The 20,954-nt window shown below is 46.4% G+C and overlaps 2 protein-coding genes across 2 annotated transcripts; one reads left to right on the forward strand and one right to left on the reverse strand.

The window, feature by feature from the left end:
• Positions 1–5,834: 5,834 nt before the first annotated feature.
• Positions 5,835–7,545, reverse strand: LOC125535402. The gene has a single exon (XM_048698458.1). The coding sequence runs from the start codon at positions 7,407–7,409 to the stop codon at positions 6,165–6,167; it is 1,245 nt and encodes a 414-aa protein (XP_048554415.1). The 5' UTR covers positions 7,410–7,545; the 3' UTR covers positions 5,835–6,164.
• Positions 7,546–12,776: 5,231 nt separating this feature from the next.
• LOC125535410 (protein NRT1/ PTR FAMILY 3.1-like) lies at positions 12,777–14,921 on the forward strand. The gene is made up of 3 exons (XM_048698469.1): positions 12,777–12,911; positions 12,996–13,788; positions 13,894–14,921. The coding sequence occupies exons 1-3, from the start codon at positions 12,827–12,829 to the stop codon at positions 14,831–14,833; spliced, it is 1,818 nt and encodes a 605-aa protein (XP_048554426.1). The 5' UTR covers positions 12,777–12,826; the 3' UTR covers positions 14,834–14,921.
• The last annotated feature ends 6,033 nt before the right edge of the window (positions 14,922–20,954 follow it).

The following is a 20,954-nucleotide window of genomic DNA, read 5'->3' on the forward strand; positions in this document are numbered from 1 at the left end:
GGTATATGCCTTTTAAATTTGTACAAAAAATCTACGTATGTCAATTATGGTCGTGTGCACATAAGGAAAAAGTAAATAATGCAGTGTAGTTTGATGATTGCGTGTAATAATATATGGCGCACCAATTTGTTCTCATTATATAGTTTGGTCGTGGGTACCACATATACCCAAATGAAAGTAAAAGTAAAAAGAACAATTAGATGGTATTTTCTCTACTACATTCATTGTTGGGTATGAGATACCCATGAAAATAAGCCGTATGAAAATGCGGTGCATCCATACTGTTTTAGGAAATTGAAAAGGCTTTGTACCAGTGTGTCCACTACTAGAAAAAGGGTTATAGATGATATGGACATTAATGGCGCATCGTGTACGTGGTGCGCCACTGCTAACCAGATACAGGTGCGTCATTAGTAATATACCTGGTGTGTGGTGCGCCATTAGTAGTTTTGAAGAAAAAAATTGTTAGTAATGGAGCATCATGGGATAGTGCGCAATTACTAGTTGACATAGTAATGGCGCACCACATCCACCGTGTGGCATTAGTAGTTTTGAAGAAAAAATTAAAAAAAATGTTAGTAATGGCGCACCAGTGGACAGTGCGCCATTACTAACAATTTTTTTTCAAAACTATTAATGACGCACAACACATCAGGTGCGTCGTTAGTAACCCTGGTGCTAAATGCACCCCCTCTGTGGACCGCCTTTTTCAGTTTTTAAAAAATAAAAGAAAATGCTGGGGATGTCAAAAAAATAAAAGAAAATAAGTTTCTCATGTGATATGTGGTCTAGTTGTTGGGAAAATTTACAAATATGAATTTCGACTTTATTTGCAAAATCTCTCTGGAATTTAGTAAAATGGGCATAACTTTTGCATACGAACTCAGATTAAAAAGTTCTTTATATGAAAAATCATCTACTTGAAAAGTTACATACAAATTGAACCGGGGGAACTTTGTTCAACATCTTCAAAATCCCCAAAAACCTAACAGAACAAAAGATACGGGGCTTTTAAGATCTAGAGGGGGAAATGAAAAAAAATTCAAACTTACTAGTGACACACCATTTGATAGGTGCGCCACTAGTAACAGAAAAAAATTGGTTTAAAAAATGGATTTTTTTTCAAAATATGATACGTAATATGACCGGGAAGTTTGAAATATTTTTTCAAAATTTCATCACACTCATGAACATGAACAAAGTCCTAGACATCAACAAGGTTTAATAAGATTGATATGATATATATATCAACAAGTGGCTGTGAAGTGAGCTGGTGCAGGGGTTGGATAGAACTGCGAAGTTAAGCGTGCTCAGGCTAAAGTGGTGTGAGGATGGGTGACCTTTCGAAAGTCTAACCACAGAGTGCGATTTGACTTGATATTAAGCATATTGACCTGAGATTAAGCCATAGTGCCTCGAGATTAAGAATAAAATTTGAATTTTTTTTGAAAAAGAATTTGAATAAAAATTGTTAGTAATGGCACGTGATGCTAGTGGCGCACCTGTAGTGCGCCATTAGTAGCTAAAACAGGTGCGCCACTAGCATGCCTTTTCCTAGTAGTGGTCAGTGTACAAGATACCTATAGAATACCCAACAAGTAACTTTTTTATATTATTAGGAGACTTTGAGTATGGTCGTTGGGCATATGACACCGTGAGTATCACACATTAGCTATACGACACCATGTGTATCTAATACAGGCAACTGATACCTATTGTATTAAAATTTGAATAGGTTAGGGAGTGTACAACTATACTTTTAGGCCTTATGCCACATCGGTGGGTACCCAATTTCTTGGAAAAATGGGTGTAATAAAATGTGATTTGTCATTTCTGTTACAAAATTTAGAAAGTAGAATACGGTGTGATGGTTAGGTATTAGGTTGTGCAACTATATCTGTCTGACAGGGGTACCATCATGCTCTATATATATCCTAGAAATAATACCCAAAATCAGTATGGTAATTTTCTTAATATATGGTCCCTTTTATATATCCTGAACAAAAGTATGACAATGTGACTCATTTTAATATTCAAAATTTTAAAAATACCTGAGAGTGTTGAACAAAATGTGTGTCATTACAACCCAAATTACATGTTCCAGCACACAATTAGAGATAAAAGATAAAAGGAGATCACTTATCATTTGATACACATGTATCTCTTAAATCCTATTCGCAACCATATTACATCCCGATTTTCATGACTAACATTTGCTATCACACTCGAAATTGCAACTACGGATGCAGGATCAAAAACGAAGAAGTATACAATTAAGTCGCATGTATCCTCATTCGCTTCTCTCGCATACTGATTGTGTCCGACATTGTCACGCAAAGCCTTCATTGTCAACCATCCAGCACATCTCAGCATTAGCTCGGCAGCTCTGTGTCATATAGATCATTTTTTTGTAGATGTATCACAAGAGAGCCATGATAAAGTTAACTGAAAAAGAAATAAAAATGCAACGATATCCAATTAGATGAACAAAAAAAGCTTTGAACACAAAGGAAAATGAGAGAAAAAATTACCAGATATATTGAAGTATCCTCACCATTATACATTTATGAGAAAAACAACACGTACCTTGCTATAGGAGCTATTCGTATAAGTCAAAAACTACAAGCACATGGCTGAGATTTGTAGATGAGACAAGGTTTGCGAATTACAACATACACTTCAAGTCTCAGGTTTCACAGAACTATTCTGCACAAAGTACATGAATCCTACATACCTCGCACGACCATAACTTTGACTAACATCAAGAGAGAAAAAGGTCACATCAGGTATGTTCCTCGAGGTGGTAGCTCAGTTGTCCGGGCGGTCATAGTCTCCATGGTGTATTCCTCGATCATGGTCGTGTGCATGGAAAGGTAAAAGAGTGTGACAAAGAGGTGGAGATACCTGTAGTTGAAAATGAAATAGGTAAATTGCTATAGATGTAATAGAGAGATGAACAACCTGGGAGCCCCATCAGCGACCGTGACGGTGACAATGGCAACCATGGCCATGCGGGGTATGCTCGTATAGAAGAAGGACGAGGCAGAGATGAATCACGTAGGTATGCAAATGTGTGCTTGGTTTTGGTCAAGTTTTAATGGCTAGCCAAATGATGGAAGGTACGTGGGCTCCTATTTCTGGTAAACAATCAAATTAGACGGCATCTTTCATATTTTGGAAAGAATCGAATTAAAGGGCAACAACATAATGCGAAAAATTATGGAAAGGAACAAATCACGCTCATGCAATAATATTTGGAAGGTGAGAATGGACCAGAATTGGGACGCATGCAATATTTAAGAATGACTAATGAATGTTGTTAACGGGTGTAGCAATCGAAACCCGATACGCATAGGCAGGATCATCCATTGATCCAACGGCTAATGCTCTAGGTGCCCAGGCACCTAGGTGCCCCAGTTAATTTACCTTTGTGTGTGTGTATGTGTGTGTGTGTGTTTAATATGCAAGAATAAGAATGTAAGAGTGAAATTCATGAAAAACGAATTCCTAGAAGGAATGAATCGGTGGCATTGGAATTACCCTTAAGTAAGAAATAAACTAAAATAAGAGCTCTATTTTATAAGATGCAAGTATAAGCATATAATAATGGAATTTCCACATAAAAATAAAGTTCCCTAAGAAGGAATGAGTTAGTGGCCGTGGTATTACTCCTAAGGAAGTAAGAAATTAGTAGCATTGGTATTACACTTTAAGAAGAAAGAAAGTGTAAAAAACTAAAACAAACATTGAAAAATTTGCACACTGTGTACAAACAATGTACTTCTTCATATATTCATGAATAAGCATATAGTGAAATTTTCAAAAAAAATTGATAGAATTTGCACACAATTTACATAGAAATTGCACTATTCTATAATATGCAAGTATAAGCATATAATAATGAAACTTCCACCAAAAAGAAGTTTCATAAGAAGGAATGAATTATTGACATCAGTATTACCCTTAAGGAAGAAAGAAAAGGAAATAAATATTAAAAACAAATAATGAAGTTTTATTGAGAGAACTAATTATCTGCATTGGTAATACCATTTAAGAACAAGAAAATAAAACAAAACTAAGATAAACAGTGACAAAATTCGCAACTAGTTTACAAAAAGATTGTACTTTTTATTATATGCAAGAATAAGCATGTAATAGCGAATTTTTCACAAAAAGAACTTTCCTAAGAAGGAATGAATTAGTGGCACTCGTATTACGGTTAAAGAAAAAGAGAGTAAAAATTAAAACAAATAATGTCAAAATTTGCACATAAATTGTGTTTTTTTATAATAATCAAGATTAAACATATAATAATTGAATTTCGCAAAAATGAAATTTTCTAAGATGGAATGATTAGTGTCATTGGTATCACAGTTAAACAAGAAAATGAAACAAAAACTAAAACATAATGAAAATAATGATGTTTTCTAAAGAAAAATGATTTAGTGCTATTGGTATTACCCTTCAAGAGGAAAGAAAATAAAAAAACAAACAATGAAAAAATTCACACAGAAATTGTGTTTCTTTATAGTATGCAAGAATAATCATATAATAGTGGATTTTCAAAAAATACAAGTTTCCTAAGGAATGATTTTTAGTGACATTGGTATTATCATTTAAGAAGAAAGAAAATGAAACAAAAACCAAAACAAAATCAAAATAATGAAGTTTTATATGGATGAATGAATTAGTGACATTGGTATTACCATTTTAAAAAAGAGAAAATGAAGAAAATAATCAAATCAATTAAATGAAGTTTTTTAAGGAATAATGAATTCGTGGCATTGGTATTACTCCCTCCGTCCCATAATATAAGAGCATTTTTGACACTACATATGTCAAAAGCACTCTTATATTATAGGACGGAGGGAGTACCATTTAAGAATAAGGTAGAATATCATATGGAAACCAATATTCAATGAAAATTTTGTGGAAACCATATTTTAAAGTTTCAAAAAAATATAAAAAAATGTGGGGTGTTGAGAAGATGATGTTTTATTGCTACACAAAGTTTCAAGTTGAAAAACATTACAAGATGTGAGCTATGAAAAAGAAAAATTCAGCCCTAAATAGTGACATTACTATTCAGAACTATTTAACGCTGATTTTGTATTTTTCATAGCTCACATCTCTTAATGTGTTTCAACTTGAAATTTTGTGTGGCAATAAAACATCATCCTCTTAACATCCTGTATTTTTTTTCAAAAAAAAAATTGAACTTCAAAATATCTTTTCTTCTGGTTTTTCACCGGTTTCCACCGAATATTGGTTTCCGTCTGATATTTACAATGAAGCAAAAACTTAAAAATTCAAAATTATGAAGTTTGAAAGGAAAAAATAATAATATTTTGACCTTTAAGAAGATAGAAAAAAATACTAAAATAAAATCAAAGTATTGTAATGAAATTTTCTAAGGAAGAATGAATTAGTGGCTTTGGTATTACCCTTTAAGAAGGAAGAAAAATGCAAAAAAAAATATTAAGCAAATAATGAAAAATTTTGCACATGATTTACGCATAAATTATGTTTTTATAATATGCAAGAATACATATAATAGTGGCACTTTGAAAAAAATAAGTGAACTAAAAGAAATAAATTAGTGGCATTGATATTACCCTTATGGCCTTATGGAAGAAAGAAAATGATACCAACACTTAAGAAAATGAAGAGGTAGAATGAATTAGCGTCATTAGTATTACCCTTTAAGAAGATAGAAGAATGAAACAAACACTTTAAAAAACTTCCGCACAACTTGGGACTTTTTAATATGTACAAAGAATAAACATATAGTAGTGTAATTTTCGCACTATACTACAATTTATACACATGTTATATAGTAATTGCATGTATACATTTTACACTCATCCAACATCCTGAATATACCCCTATAAACAGACTTAAAAAAAGAGAAGCAAAAAATGCATACAAACAGGCAACACGAAATGCGTTTCAGCCCAATAACAAATCGGCTGGCCCAAAGAACAGAGTGAAGCAAAAACACGGGACGGATTTTTTTAATACAAATAGTGCAAATCTGTTCCAGATACGACGAAACGGATAACCTTTTGAAATTTTGATACACGATCAGGGACGTCATCACCTCCTCTCTGCTAGTCTGCTATGATGACAAAGTCGGCAGCCATGACAATCAGGCATCATCATCATCACCTCCTCTCCCTGCCATGATCAGTCAAGGCCGGCGGCCACGGCAACTTGCACGGGTACGCTTCTCCGGCGTACTTGTTTCTCTCGTGCTCGCGCTCCACTCGCATCGTGTCCAGCTCAACAGAGAACAACCACGCCTTCTCGCTCGGTGTCAGCAGGACGTATCTGGTATTCGCCGCAACAACCATGGCTTGTTGCCGGAAGAAGTGCTCCTCGCGCCCCGGCAGCCTAAGGGTGGCCTCCGGCAACTCCAGCTGCATCTCCAGCAGCCACTCATCTTCGTCACTGCCCGGATGCCGCCGTGCGAAGACCTTGAGGTCGTTGCCTATGAGGCGGATGACGCGCAGCGTGCCGTCCTCGCCGCCGACGATCCGCGAGGTCCGTATGTGCGACGGCCCCCAGACGGTCTCCGGGAATGCGGCGAGCGAGAACTCCGCGGTGGCCTCGTCAAGGGCAAGAACGGCGGTGGCGCATCCGTCAATTCCCCAGTACAGAGTGCCGTTTGCGCGCCCTACGAAATTTTCGGGGCCGAGCTTTGGGAGCTCGACGTGGCTGGTGATCTCGCTGTAAATAATGCGCCAGCCGCCATCCCTGCCCGTGGAGAACACACATGCCATGGCATCGTCGACGGCCGCAAGGACCCTGAAGTTGGACGTGCTGACGCGGCGGTCCGCGTCGTCGCCGTCAAGCAGGAACACGCCGAGGCGGCCGGTTCCGTCCAGATCCTCCGGCCAGAGGATCCCCTGGTAGAGCCCGGTGAGCGGCTCGCATACCATAAGGTCGGGGTAGTGGCGGACACGGCGACTGTAGTCGCGCCAGCTCTGCGGCGCCCTCTTCTTGGTGAGGAGGAGGAGGCTGCCGCGGCTGTCCGCGATCTCCCACGATCCGCTCTCCGGGAGGAACTCGAGGGAGAAGCGGCTGCGGTCGACGACGACCGGCGAGGAGGGGACGAAGAGGGGCTCGCCGCCCTGGACGGTGTGGTAGTCGCCGACGTACGGGGCCTGCTCGTGGACCGGGCCGAAGCGGGCGAGGAAGCCGGGGTTCCCGACGACGCGGCACCACCGCTTGCAGGCGGCCGCGGCGCGGACGAGGCATGGCGACGGGCCGAGGCGGAGGAGGATGAGCTCGAAGAGGTGGTCGGGGAGGTCCTCCACGGTCGTCGGTCCGGCCTCTTTCTTCTTGTTGTTTTTGGCTTCGCTCTTCTTGCCCCGCCGCCGACGACGAGGTCCATCCGACGACGCCATATGCGAAGGGAAGGGGAGTGGCGTCTCTCTCACGCACCGCGCTGACGAGTGACGGCCGCCTGCCGCGAAATTCTGCTCTAGATAAACAAGATCGCCACAGCCCACAGCGCGCGCCGGGAGTTGAGCGTTGACCCGAGGCGGCGAGGAGGAGTGCCGCGCCCTCCAAGTCTCGCGCCATGGCGTGTGGCGTGTTGTTAACTACTCCAGCGCGATCGACGCGCGTAAACGTGTCCGCTGAAAGATTCGAGCGGCGCAATGCACCATTTAAGGCGCCCGCAGTCCTTGCACGTCCATGTCAACAAGCCAAACGGCCAGATGTTGAGGCCAGGGACTTAGGAAAAGGAGAGTCCTCTAATTTTTTTTTCATTTTTGCTATGTGTAAGTTGCATGAATTACTATTTCGTGCAGTATTTGTGTGTCTTACAGTGAAGCACAGGCTTTGGATGTCGGACCGACGGGCGAGGCATGGCTTGCAGGACCAGTCATCCGCGTGTTTTACGAGTCTGCAAGACGAGGACAACGTCAAACATATTCCGTCCAAGTGCGTATATGCTCGAAAGTGTGTCATAAGGTGTGGGACCCCCTACGGATCAATGGACACGACCGCTGACCGGTGGTTCAGGTCTTCAGGGAGAGGAGAAACTTCATGGGCACAGATAGGAGAGGCTTCTGACACATTGGCCATGGCTTGATCTTTATGGAAGGAGTGTAATGTTAGAGTGTTTAATAGAGTGACGCAACAAATGTCACCGACGTGCTGGATGAGGTTGCTGAGTGGAGGAAAGCGGGTGTTGGTTTTGGTGGTTTACAACAATTTGTGAGGAGTTAGCTTAACGTTCCTAGTTTGGAGTTGGTGTAAGGCGATGGCCTCGCGTCTGCCTGAATGTTCGTATCCGGGGCATGCTTCTTGTAATTAATCTTCAATCTTCTATAAAAATACGATACGTCATTGGTGTACTGTTAAAAAAACTATTTTGTGTAAGTCATTTTTCCTTCTGCTAGTATTTGGTCTGCCTTTTGCATTCCATTTCGACGATGAGCAAAAAAGAGTTCATTTTCAACGTGCTAAGAGAGACGAATAATTTTGAACATCAACACTGGGTATAACATAGACATATACACTCAATTAGGGACATATCTGAAAATTGCACAACGTGCTTAGTTTCTTTAAATATTGTGAAATACCTCAATTTCTTTGGAAATTATGTGCACATTTTTTGTCGACAATTATTTTAAGTTTCTTTTTCATTCCTTTCTAGGTTAATAATAATACCCTTAAATCATCTTCCCTAGAAAATTTTATGTTTGTTGTTTGAATACCGAGTATAGAACATGGACGCGTAGATGAAAGTTCTATACAATGTGTGTGTAAATCTTGTTGTTGTCCGAGAGTTACACAAATATATGGTGTTCTTACGTCTTACGGAATCGTGCAACTTCTATGTAATCAGTGTGCAAGTTTTGTCATAATTTGTTTGAAGTACTATTTTCCTTTTCATTTTTTTCGTTTATGGTAATACTAATTCATTAATTCATCCCATCTTAGAATAAGATTTTTTTAATACATTTTCGTGTTATTGCTGTCTTTTTTTGCGAGGTATTTGCTGTCTTTGTTAATTGATGTCTTCTGCCTATATTTTCCTACAATTTTGCATGCGGCAACAGTTTAATGTACTTCAATCGCGTGACACTACTTATTTTGTGTTAGGAACTGTAAAAGAAATACAGTTTTATAATTAATACTAAATGTCATGGTAAGGGTTTATACTAAAGTATATTATTTATTTAAATGAACTTTAGGAACATCAATACTAAAGTACATTATTTATTTAAATGAACTTTAAATGTACCTATTTTGTGTTAATGTACTTTTGGAACTTTAAATGAAACCCTTACCATGAACTTTAAAGAGCAGCATGCATATATTTGGAATACTAAATTTTCATTAGACACCTATAAACCTGGATGGAGGGAGTATTGTGTATCTAAAAAATGGCTTTGATGCAGCTTCCATAATTGGTTCCTTTGGGGAGAATAAGATACAACACTAGCTTCAAGTCTGCGGCCTGCGTAGCGGTGACCCTGCCACCAACGTCGAGCACTAGCACTAGTTCTTGTTCAGAAGGAAAAAACGTCGAGTACTAGTTTTTTCTTTAGAAACACGTCGAGTACGCCACCTTGATGTGGGAGCTGCAGTTTCAAGCATAGAATATCCTGCAGCCAGAGGCCCAAACCTTGATGGCGTAGGGTTAACCTTATATCTACACTACATAGGCCGATTTATGTTCCAGTTTCTGTTTTTTTTGGGTTTGTTTATCTTTTCAATATTGTTTTTATTTTCACTTTTACATTTATTAAAAAACCATTCTCTGTTATGTTTGTGTTCACCTTTTTTTTACAAACGTCTCCTTTCAAATACATGAATATCTCTGTTATTTATAATGGATGGGCATTTCATGGTAAGGGTTCATAGTAAAGTACATTATTTATCATCGCAGAAAAATAAGAAATAAACTATATTATTTATTTAAACAGTAAGTGGGTGGCCCATGTTGGAGCTAGTGGGTGGGCCATGTTGGAGCTAGTGAGGCGATTTTGTCCCAAATCTCGCTATAGGCGAAGAGTTTGTCCTTAGGAATGAAGGGCCTTTTTCCTACTGAAAACAATGCTCCCCCTGCATCGATTTTTCTTAAGGTGACATATATTGTACAAAGATATGAAAAAAAATACCTTACTTAGAGAAAAAAAAGGGAAACACAATATTACTCATGGGTTCTGGTTTCAACACTAATTTGGAGATGGACTGAATGAACAAAAAACATAGCATTGCTAAGGACTCTGCTTGCTTCAAGGATTATAAAAACCATAACAACCCCGGTAAAACCAACACTTATCTCAGTCCCTTGAAAAGACAATTAATCTCACAGATTCGCACATATCCCAGAGCCGTCTACTTTGAAATGGGAAGCATCCGAGACCGAAGCACATGCTCCACGGTTCTTAGGGCATTTCCAGCCGTTGGCCCTTCAGGAGGGGCAAAAAATCGCCTCCCGAAGGCGCACCGGCGCTAAATCGCGCATTGAGGGCGTGATGCCCCCAGTCGTGCCCCCCACGGATTTTTAAAATATTCAAATTCAGCGCAAACACAACACAAATACGGGCGATTTCGTTCAAATTTAAACATATTTTACAAAAAAAAGAAAAAAAACTACCGCGGGCTACCCCCGCCGTCTCCCTCGCTGCCCGCCCACGCGGTTCTACATGCCGAGGAGGCTGTAGAACCGCGTGTAGTCACCGCCCTCGTCGTCGTCGTCGTCGTCGCCCCCGCCTACGCCTCCGCCGTCCCTGCTGCATCCCTCCCACGGTTGACGCGGCGGGTTGGACGGTCCGGGGGCGTCGTCGTCGGAGCTATCGAGGACGACGACACCGTCCTCGTCCTTGCGCCCACGTTTGCGGGCGGCGATCTCCTTCAGGGCCCGGCGCTGCCGGACCATCTCCTCGCGCACGTAGTCGTCGCGCGACCACCGCATGGCGTCCTCGTCGGAGAAGTCGCGCCGGGCTATCTCCTCGTACTCCGGGGGGAGGCTGGACTCCACCTTGGGCTCGACGAGGGCGCCGGAGCTGCGGGTACGCGCGCTGACAGGCGTGTCCTCGGGCTCCGGCTTGACGGGGCGGAGGTGGAGGCAGGAAGAGCCGTCGCACGAGGAGAAGGACGCCCCGGTCTCCATGCGCCTCGGTGTCCAGGAGCTTCCCCGGCGGCGTGAGAAGGACGGGGGAGCGGGGTACTCGAGGCGCGGCGTGTTGCCGCCCTCGATGTACTCGAGGACGGCCTCCAACGTGCGGCCGGGCACGCCCCACCACCGGCGCCGGCCATCAGAGTTGAGCCTGCCGGAGGGCACGACGCCGTTGGTGGCCTCGAGCTGCTCGGCGTGACGGCGGCGGAAGTAGGGCTCCCAGAGCGGGCTGTCGGGGACGTACCGTGGCCCCTCCCTCGCCGCCCGCGGCAGGGACGCGCTGATGCGTGCGATCTCCGCGCGCCGCGTCGCCCCGGTGGGTGGTGGTGGCACTGGCACGCCGCCGACGCTGATCCTCCAAGCCCCGGGCACCCGCATGTCCGGCGGGACCGGGTACTCGGCCTCGAAAAGGAGGCGAGCCTCGTCCTCGCGCAGATGACGGCGCCCGAATCCGTTCGCCGCCGTGCCGTCGCCTGGGAAACGCTCGGCGAGAGAAGGAAAGGGGGAGAAATGAGCGCGTCGTCGGTGGATGATCGGGGTGAGTCTCTCCGGCGCGCTTGCAGTCGGCTTTTATAGGCGGAGACGCCGCGTGGTAGGCTTGGCCGGCTCGTTACGCGTGGCGTCATTGCATGGCGGCCGAGGGACGCGCCGCCCAGCCTTCACTGCGTCGCCCGTGAGGCATCAATAGAGGCTGACCGACGCGGCAGCGCGCGGCAGTTTTGGCATTAATTCGCCGCGGGAAACGAGGCGATGAGGACGACGAAGGGTCGAGAAGAGTGTAGAGTCCCTGGCGCGGTGGGCCCGCGGCTCTTCGCGCCAAAAACGATTCGCCCGGCGCCCCCGAGTGACCCCAGCGCGCCAGGTTCGGGTTGGGTCCGCCGACGCCAATTTCGGCCCGAGCCGGTGAAAACTGGGCTCTTGGTGGCGTGACTGAACCGATTTTTTGACGCTGACGAACAAAAAGACGCTTAGGAGACCTTTTTGAGAACGCGGCTGGAAATGCCCTAAAGATCCATTCTCCATGAATTCCCTGTGAGACGACACATACGAGAAGCATACATAAGTTTACGAAACCTTCCAACTAAACCAAGCATCACTCCCCCTGATTTTCAGGGATGGGCCCCTGCCACTCCTAAACACCAATACTGATGCTCCACGTTGGTATTACGGAAGATACGTACTCCCTCCGTCCTATTATGTAAAATGTTTTTTGGCACTATACTAGTGTCAGAAAAACATTTTATATTATAGGACAAAGGGAGTAGCTATTTTTTTCGTAAGTCTAGCATTGCCCATCATAATGGAGTTGCCTGTCATATTTAATCAACCGAGGGAACTTGGATCAAAGACCAACTGACCTGCTGACTGCGAGTCTTTTAGTATTAAACAGCTGTGATCTACGATCCGTTGGCAGATTTAACCTCTGAACTTGCTGCTTGCACCGGTCTTCGGCGCAGTACAGTTCGCTTGTTTTGTCTCCGATGATGATGCTTCGCTGTTCCCAGTGAGATCCACGCTAATTACGGGTTAGTTCACTCACTACCGATATACTATGTCAACTTGCCAGTAGCTCACTGAGTAGCTTTTATGTACGCTAGCCCTCCCACACTACTGCTTCACTAGTCACATCAAGTCCACCAATACGCAGTAAGAAAGGGACTACAGAGAGCTGTAACTCCAACAATGGCGGATGCAGCGCCGGCCGATGAAGATGGATCGCCGAAGAAGACGAAGCAGGGCGGCTTCAAGACAATGCCCTTCATACTAGGTGCTTGATTCCCCCGTGCTTTGCTTAAATTTCTTTCTGCAGCGCAGTATATATCTCGCCCGTGTTGACTGTCGACGCATGCAGCGAACGAGGTGTGCGACAGGTTCGCGACGGCCGGCTTCAACGCCAACATGATCACGTACCTCACACAGCAGCTGCACCTGCCGCTGGTGGAGGCCTCCAACCTGCTCACCAACTTCATGGGCACGGCGGCCTTCACCCCGGTCTTCGGCGCCATCATCGCCGACTCCTACGCCGGCCGCTTCTGGACCATCGCCGCCGGCGGCGCGCTGTACCAGCTCGGCATGCTCGGCCTCGTCGTGTCCGCGCTCGCCACTGCCCTCCGCCCCGCGCCTTGCGCCGCCGCCGCCCTGTCGACGCCCGCGTGCCAGCGCGCGAACGGTGGGCAGCTCGCCGTGCTTTACGTGTCGCTGCTCTTCACCGCGCTGGGATCCGGCGGCATCCGGCCGTGCGTGGTGGCGTTCGGCGCCGACCAGTTCGGCGTGGGAGGGAGGCGGCCCGGCGGCGAGCAGAAGTGGAGCTTCTTCAACTTCTACTTCTTCACCATGGGGCTCGCCGTGCTGCTGGCGCTGACGGTGGTGGTGTACATCCAGGAGAACGTCGGGTGGGGATGGGGGTTCGGCATCCCCGCCATCGCCATGTTCGTCTCCGTGCTCTCGTTCGTGGTCGGCTACCCGCTCTACGTCAGGGTGAAGCCCGGGGGTAGCCCCTTCGTGAGGCTGGTTCAGGTCGTCGCCGCGGCGATCAAGAAGAGGAAGGAGGCCGTGCCGGAGGACGCCGGCATGCTGTACCAGAACAAGGAGCTGGACGCTCCCATCACCGCCGACGGGAGGCTGCTCCACACCAACCAGCTCAGGCAAGTAATTAACCTCGAGTTGCTACACTTGGTTCCATCTTCCATGTGCACCATTGTGTCTTTTTCCTCATGTGGTTCGTTTGTTTATTGATCGCCAACGTGAAGGTTCTTGGATCGAGCGGCTATAGTGACGACGACCGACGCCGACGCCGTTGACTCCGGCGCCGAGCCGGACATGTGGCGGCTGGCGACGGTGCACCGGGTGGAGGAGCTCAAGTCCGTCGTGCGCATGCTGCCCCTGTGGGCGGCCAGCATCACGCTCATCGCCGCCGCCTCGCACAACTTCACCTTCGCCATCCAGCAGTCGCGCACCATGGACCGCCGCCTCACGCCGCGGTTCGAGATCCCGCCGGCCAGCATGATCATCTTCACCACGCTCACCATGCTCGTCAGCCTCTCCATCTACGACCGCGCCTTCGTCCCGCTCGCGCGCCGCTACACCGGCCGGCAGTCGGGGATCTCCTACTTCCAGCGCATGGGCGCCGGGCTCGCCGTCTCCGTGCTGGGCGTCCTCGCGGGGGCGCTCGTCGAGGGCAAGCGGCGCAGGGCGGCGGCGGAGCACGGGCTCCTGGACAGCCCCGGCGCCACCGTGCCGATCAGCGTGTTTTGGCTGGTGCCGCAGTACGCGCTCCACGGGGTGAGCGACGCGCTGTCCACGGTGGCGCACATGGAGTTCCTGTACGACCAGTCGCCGGAGAGCATGCGCAGCTCCTCGGCGGCGCTGTTCTGGGTGGCCGGCTCGCTCGGGAACTACCTGGGAACGCTGCTCGTCACGGTGGTGCAGAGCGCGAGCGGAGGGGAGTGGCTGCAGGACAACATCAACCGGGGCAGGCTGGATTACTACTACTGGCTCGTGACCTTCCTCATGGCGCTCAACCTTGCGTACTACATCGTCTGCTTCCATTTTTACACCCTGAAGTCCCTCGACGTGGAGGGGAACGCGGCGCAACGGCGGCAAGATGACGGTGAGGGCCAAAGTCGGAGTGCGGAGCGGGAGACTGAGCTCGATGCTGGCCGCATTGGAGCTTCGAAAAATTGTGAGTAGGATCATTTTTAATGGTGTAGTTAACATCACTATATCATTGTATCTTTGAACTACCGAACTTATATTGACGTAAGAGCAACTCCAAGGGGTCGACCCAAACAGACGGCGATTTTATCCGCTTTTTGTTCGTTAGATTCGGTCAGACGGACACGGATGTTAGCTTTCGTATTTGGATCGGCGCGTGCGTCCAACGCTGACCTGAACCTATTTTGACGGCGCTAGAAAAAAAAATAAACGCATGCATATAAAAAAACATCATTAATTAAACATTAAAGCCGGCCACGAAGACCGGCGAGAATCCACGCGTTCACATTTGCATTTAAAAAAATAAAACAGGCTAAACTACGAGGCGGCGCGCTGCCTTAGGTGGCGGCGTCGTCGTCCTCAGGGTCCGTGAGGTAGATAAGCGTCGGCGCCGGCCCGACCCAGACGAACGCCGTGTTCCAGAGCGTCGTCATGTCGAGCAGTGCCGACGCGGGGGTGTGTGCGGCCGCTTGTGCAGCCGCGGCCTGGCGCACCTCCTCCTCGGCCTTGCGCTGCTCCTCCTCGAGGTCGCGCTCGAGCATCTCGAGGTACTCGCCGTCGCGGCGCTCCTCGGCCACCCTGATCTGGCGCCAGTGCTCGAGGTACGCCGCCTCCTGCGCCGGCGTCACTCCCATCCAGACCGGCGGCGCGCGTACCCACTCGCACACTACTCCCGCCGGGAGTAGCGCTCGATGGGGGACGGCTCCCGCTCTGGCGCCGGCTTGATAGGGGAGGTGGGGCCACCGGCGGCACCATGCTGTTGCCCGTCGCGGAGAGGGCAAGTGCCTGCGCCATTGCCGCCTCGTACCGAGCCTCCTCTTCCGCCTCCGTCCTCCGCGGCTCGTCCTCTTCGCTCTCCCGGTAGACGGTCGCAAGGGCCGCCTGGTAGGCGCCCTCCGCCACCTGGTCCTCCTCGCGGACGACGAGCGCCGGTGGCGGCGAACTCCGGTCGACCTCGCGCACGCCCCGTCGCCCCGCCTCCTCGTGCTCGAAGGCGAACCACCTCGCCCAGTTGGGCGAGTCGGATGCGTAGGCGGCCTCGCAGCGCTGCTCCGGCATCAGCAGTGCCCGCCGGCGCCGCACCTCCTCCGCGTGAGCCCGAGCCGTCCGCGGCGTCGCCGGCACTGGGATCCTATCTGGATCCAGATGTCAGTCGTGCGGCAGCGTCACGTTGGGATACGACAGAGGCTGGCGGTGCTGCCAGTGCCACTCCGCCTGGTGCACTGGCACGTTCACGCGCTGCCTCTGCCGGCGAGGCGCCGACGCCGGCGGAGGCGGGAGGAACTCTGAGGGGAAAGGGGTGGCGGGGGCCTTGCCCTTGGCCTTGCTGCCGCTGGCACCGGAGAAGAGGCCCATCTCGCTGTGGTTGTGGTGGTTAGGGTTTACCGACGACGAGTGAGCAAAAATTGGCAGATCTGGACGACGAGTTTGGATAAGGACGGCCCCGCCGCACGGTCGGCTAAAAAAGGATAAGCGCCGTCGCTGACGCGTGGGCCCGTGGTCATAAACTAAGCTGACCGCGTGGGCAGCGGGTAGTTGGACGGCAGCCATATGGGGATGCGGCGAACAGCGAGAAGGCGCGCGAAGCGTCCGTTCGGCGTCCGCACAGACACATTTAGGGCGTAAATTTGGGCCGCAAATGCGTCAGCGTGAACGCGACGCAAACGTGATTTGGGTTTGGGTCGGCGCATTGGGCCACCACTTTTATCCGCGCCGATCCAAACAGACGCAGACAGACGAAATGGGTCGATCCTTTAGAGTTGCTCTAACAGAATAAAAAGGGAGAAATTTAGATGTAGCATTGTTCCTTCTTTTTGTTGCAGCTCCTCGGTTGTTTGAAAAAAAACATCTGAAAATGCTAGCCATCTAAAATTGCGCAGTACGAAGCCTGTTGCACTTTTTGATGGTGCACAATTTTTACTGAAATCTGAACGATTTCTTTCTTAAGGTCGTGCATTTTTGTCTTCAAAGGTGAGTACCTGGCGTGTGCATTACATGATGCACATAACCATATTATTAAACGTGAAATAAGTTCAAGTCACTGAGTACTCGACAATGAAATAAATAAACGGAAAACACGACCACAAGCGGTCAAAGCCGAGATTACATAACTCATCCATATAATCTATGAGCGGCTCACCAGCAAACTGGTTGAACAAACCTATGCAACCGTTTCCAGCCGGCTGCACCCAGAGTCATAAGCGTTTGCGGGTCCACACGCTGGACGTTACAGTGATGACCCCATATGAATTAAGGTCGTAGCTCTGTAGATAACCTACAAGAAATTAGGAGAAGATGATCTGTTAAAGACGTAATCATTCCGACAATTTCATATTGCCCAGAGAATGGCTCAAACTCCCACACGGATTTGGCCCTTTAGCTTATGATGAAAACCACCTAACCAGTTTCCAAATAAATTTGAAATACATGTTGGTGGTTCTAAATTGTATTTAACATGAACTGTGCGCCAGATCATTGTAGTAAACTAACATGACAGAAATGAATGATGAATTGTCTACTTCTGATCACAAAAATAACATTTTTTTGTCGCCATGCAAGTTACGTTTAGAAAGATTAACTTTGTTAAGAACTACCCCCTTGGCAAAAACCAAATGAAAACTTTGATCTTAGAAGGAACCTTCGTTTTCCAAATACGTTTTCTGCGAAAAATAGGTCCATAGTCCATAAGATCTGCATACATAGACTTCATAGTGAAGACACCATTAGCGGTTAACCTCCACTAGAATGAATCTGGCATCTGACTTAGATCAGTCGACATAAATTTAGAAACCAAATGGTCCCAGTTAGTTCATTTGTCACTCAGTAATGCTCTGCGTGGATGTTCGAAGGGTTATCCCCAAGAACAGAAGCCAGCAAATCCTTTTGAACACAATAGTATACAGAGTCTGGTATTATAGAGCTAATGGAGTGTCACCCAATCAGGTATCTTCCCAAAAACTCATCGCTTGGTCGTCACCATCTTAAAGGAGCCTCTCTTAAAAAATATGACTTGACCTTCATCAAGCCACTCCAAACCGGTGAATCAATAGGCTTAACATCTACTTGCGATAATGTTTTGGAATTCAGGTATTTGTTATGCAACCACTCTTGCCGAACACCTTCCTCATTAAGTATATACAACCATTTGTTGAGTAAGCACATGTATTTTATTTCGAGATTCTCACCTTCTGTACTTCCACTTTTGTTCCCCGCATTGCCAAAAGAACCTAGGCTAGTAAAACTCCAGCATTTTCAACACCCCTTTAGGTATCTCAAAGAAGGATAGCATGAACTAGTGAGGACAACGTTGATGAGGGAAAGTCGTCCTCCATATGACAAGAGCTTACCCTTCCAACCGATGAGCGTCTTTTCGAAGCGTTTTCAATAAATTCCTTGTTGATGAGCTTACATTCATGAATGAGAATCCTAAGGTACGTACACGAAAGGGATCCCACCTCACAGCCAAACAAATGCCTATACTGACTCTCCTCCTCTTTGACCTTACCAAAGTAGAAGAGCTCACTTTTGTGGAAATTAATATTGAGACATGAAAGTTGTTCAAAAAGACACAAAATGAACTTCATATTCATCACTTTTTGAAGGTCATGTTCCATAACAAGGACTGCGTCCTTCACATACTAGAGGATAGACACCTCCATCAACCAGATGCGGGATAAGCCCCCAACCTAACCATCCTTATTAGCTCTTGCTATCAGAATAGCCAACATATCCATCACTATATTAAATAAGATTGCGACATGGGGTCACCTTGCCTCAGTACCTTCTGAGTTTGGAAACAACGGCTGATGTCATCATTGACCTTAACCCCAACACACCCGCCCCGAATGTAAGAAGAGACTTGTTTCCTCCATTGATCCGTGAACCTTTCATGCAAAGGGCTCGTTGAAGAAAATGCCACTTTACTTGTCATATGCCTTCTCAAAGACCACCTTAAATATAACTCCATCGAGTTTCTTAGTGTGGAGCTCATGAATCGTCTCATGAAGGACAACCACTCCCTCAAGAATATTGTGACCAGGCATAAAGGTAGTTTGCATTGGGTGCATGACCGTATGAGCAATAGCAGACAATATATTAGTGCCCACCTTTGTGAAGATTTTAAAACTGAGATTCAATAGGCAAATGGGTCTAGTTGCTCAATTTGAACAACATCTACAATCTTGGGTAAAAACGTGATAATTCTAAAGTTGAGACGAAAAAATGAAAGATCGTCATTTTATAAGTCCTCAAACATTGGAAGAAGATCCCCCTTAATGATCCCCCAACATTTCTGGTAGAACTCGGCGAGCAACCCATCTAGTCCCGGCACTTTATTACACTGCATGTGAGATATGGCCTCAAACACCTCCTTTTCTAAGAAAGGTATTGTCAGCACATCATTTTCCTCGGTAGAGAGTTGAGGTATATCTTCAATCGCATCTTCCACTAGGGATGCAAAATTGGATTGCAGAGAGCTAAAAATACGCTTATAAAAGTTAGTTATGTAAGCTTTAAGATGGTCCTGACCGACAATATTCCCCTCATATTGTTCAAGCTGAAAGATTCTCTTTTTTGATGTTTTCCATTCACAACCAAATGAAAGAAATCATATTGTTATCATCTTCCCGCACAAATTTTACTTTTTCCCGTCGAGCCCATTTGATTTCTTCCTCACACAAAAGCTTGGGCAAGAGGCACAGATTCCGCCTTAATGTCCAAAGCATTAACGGTTGCAAGGAGATGATCCTTTTCTTTCTTGTACTCACCAGTAATGCGCTTAGTCCAACCCCAAAGGACCTATATAACGTGCTGGATTTTAAATTGCCGCTTCTCGATGTTAGTAACTCCTCTAGTCGCCTTTGACCATTCATGAGCTACAGTATCGACAAAAACCTTCCCCCTCAAACCAAGATGTTTCAAAGAAAAGGGCTTCCTTGTTTCCCGGATGAGCCGCCTCACCGGAATCCAAAAGAAGAGGAGTATGATCGGATATACTTCTCTAGAGAGCATGAACAGCCACCAAAGGAAATTGCTGCTCCCATTCAACACTCATCAAGACTCGATCCAACAATCATAAGTCGGTGAGGGAAAATTGTTAGCCCAAGTGAACTGGCAGACCAATAAAGCTAGCTTTCTCATGTCCAAACTCTCAATAATGAACATAAATGGCCATCTCGCATCAAAATTACCGTTATTCTTCTCTTCCTTCCTTCAAATAATGTTAAAATCACCACCCACCAACATGGGAAGGGATTTCAAACAAAAAATCCAAGCAAGCTCAGTAAGGAAGTCGAGCTTAAGATCAGGTTGCGCAAACCCATAAACAGCCACAAGAGCCCATGAGAAGCGATCACTTCTGGAGTGAACATGAAACTTGACCACAAAGTCACCAACCTCCATATTCAAAACATAAAGTTTGGAATTATTAGATCCCCCCCCCCCCCGCCGCAAAACCACGAGCAATCAAGACCACCACAAAAGAAGTCCATAAAAGGCGTGGCAAAATTGGATCGAGTAGCCTCCATGAGAGTGATGAAGTCCAAATTCTACTCTCTAGAAGTATCCAAAAGAAATTGTCTTTTAACCAAGTCCCGAAGACCTCTACTATTCCAGAAGATTCCTCTCATTCGACATGAATTTTTTTTGAGCTTGTTACAACTACTGCAACGCACTGCTGAAAGATCATACTGCTTTTTAGTGTGAGTGTGACAGACCTTGTGAGGTACCAAAGGGTCAACGACATGACTCTCTGGTGCCTTATCCTCCTCGGGATTAAGATCCTCGCTGGGATCTTGAATCACAGAATCAACAACCCATAGGAATCATCGTCCCCAGGAGGTGTCATAGCGGCTATCTTTTGCGGGATAACACAAGCCCTATCAGTCTCCTAGTCCAACAATTCATTGACTGAAACGGCCACATTCTGCTCATTAGATCCCAAAGATACACCTAATCTTGAAGCTTTGTTCATGACATCTAGAGTCGAAAAAGGAAAGAACTGAATATTTTACGTTCACAATCCATATAAACTTCATTTTTTATGTATGGAGTGACTTGGAAACGAAGATGTATGGCTTAGAAATGTGAATGTGGTTCA

Source organism: Triticum urartu, chromosome 1, assembly GCF_003073215.2.
Source record: "Triticum urartu cultivar G1812 chromosome 1, Tu2.1, whole genome shotgun sequence".
In the NCBI taxonomy this organism is placed as follows: domain Eukaryota; kingdom Viridiplantae; phylum Streptophyta; class Magnoliopsida; order Poales; family Poaceae; genus Triticum; species Triticum urartu.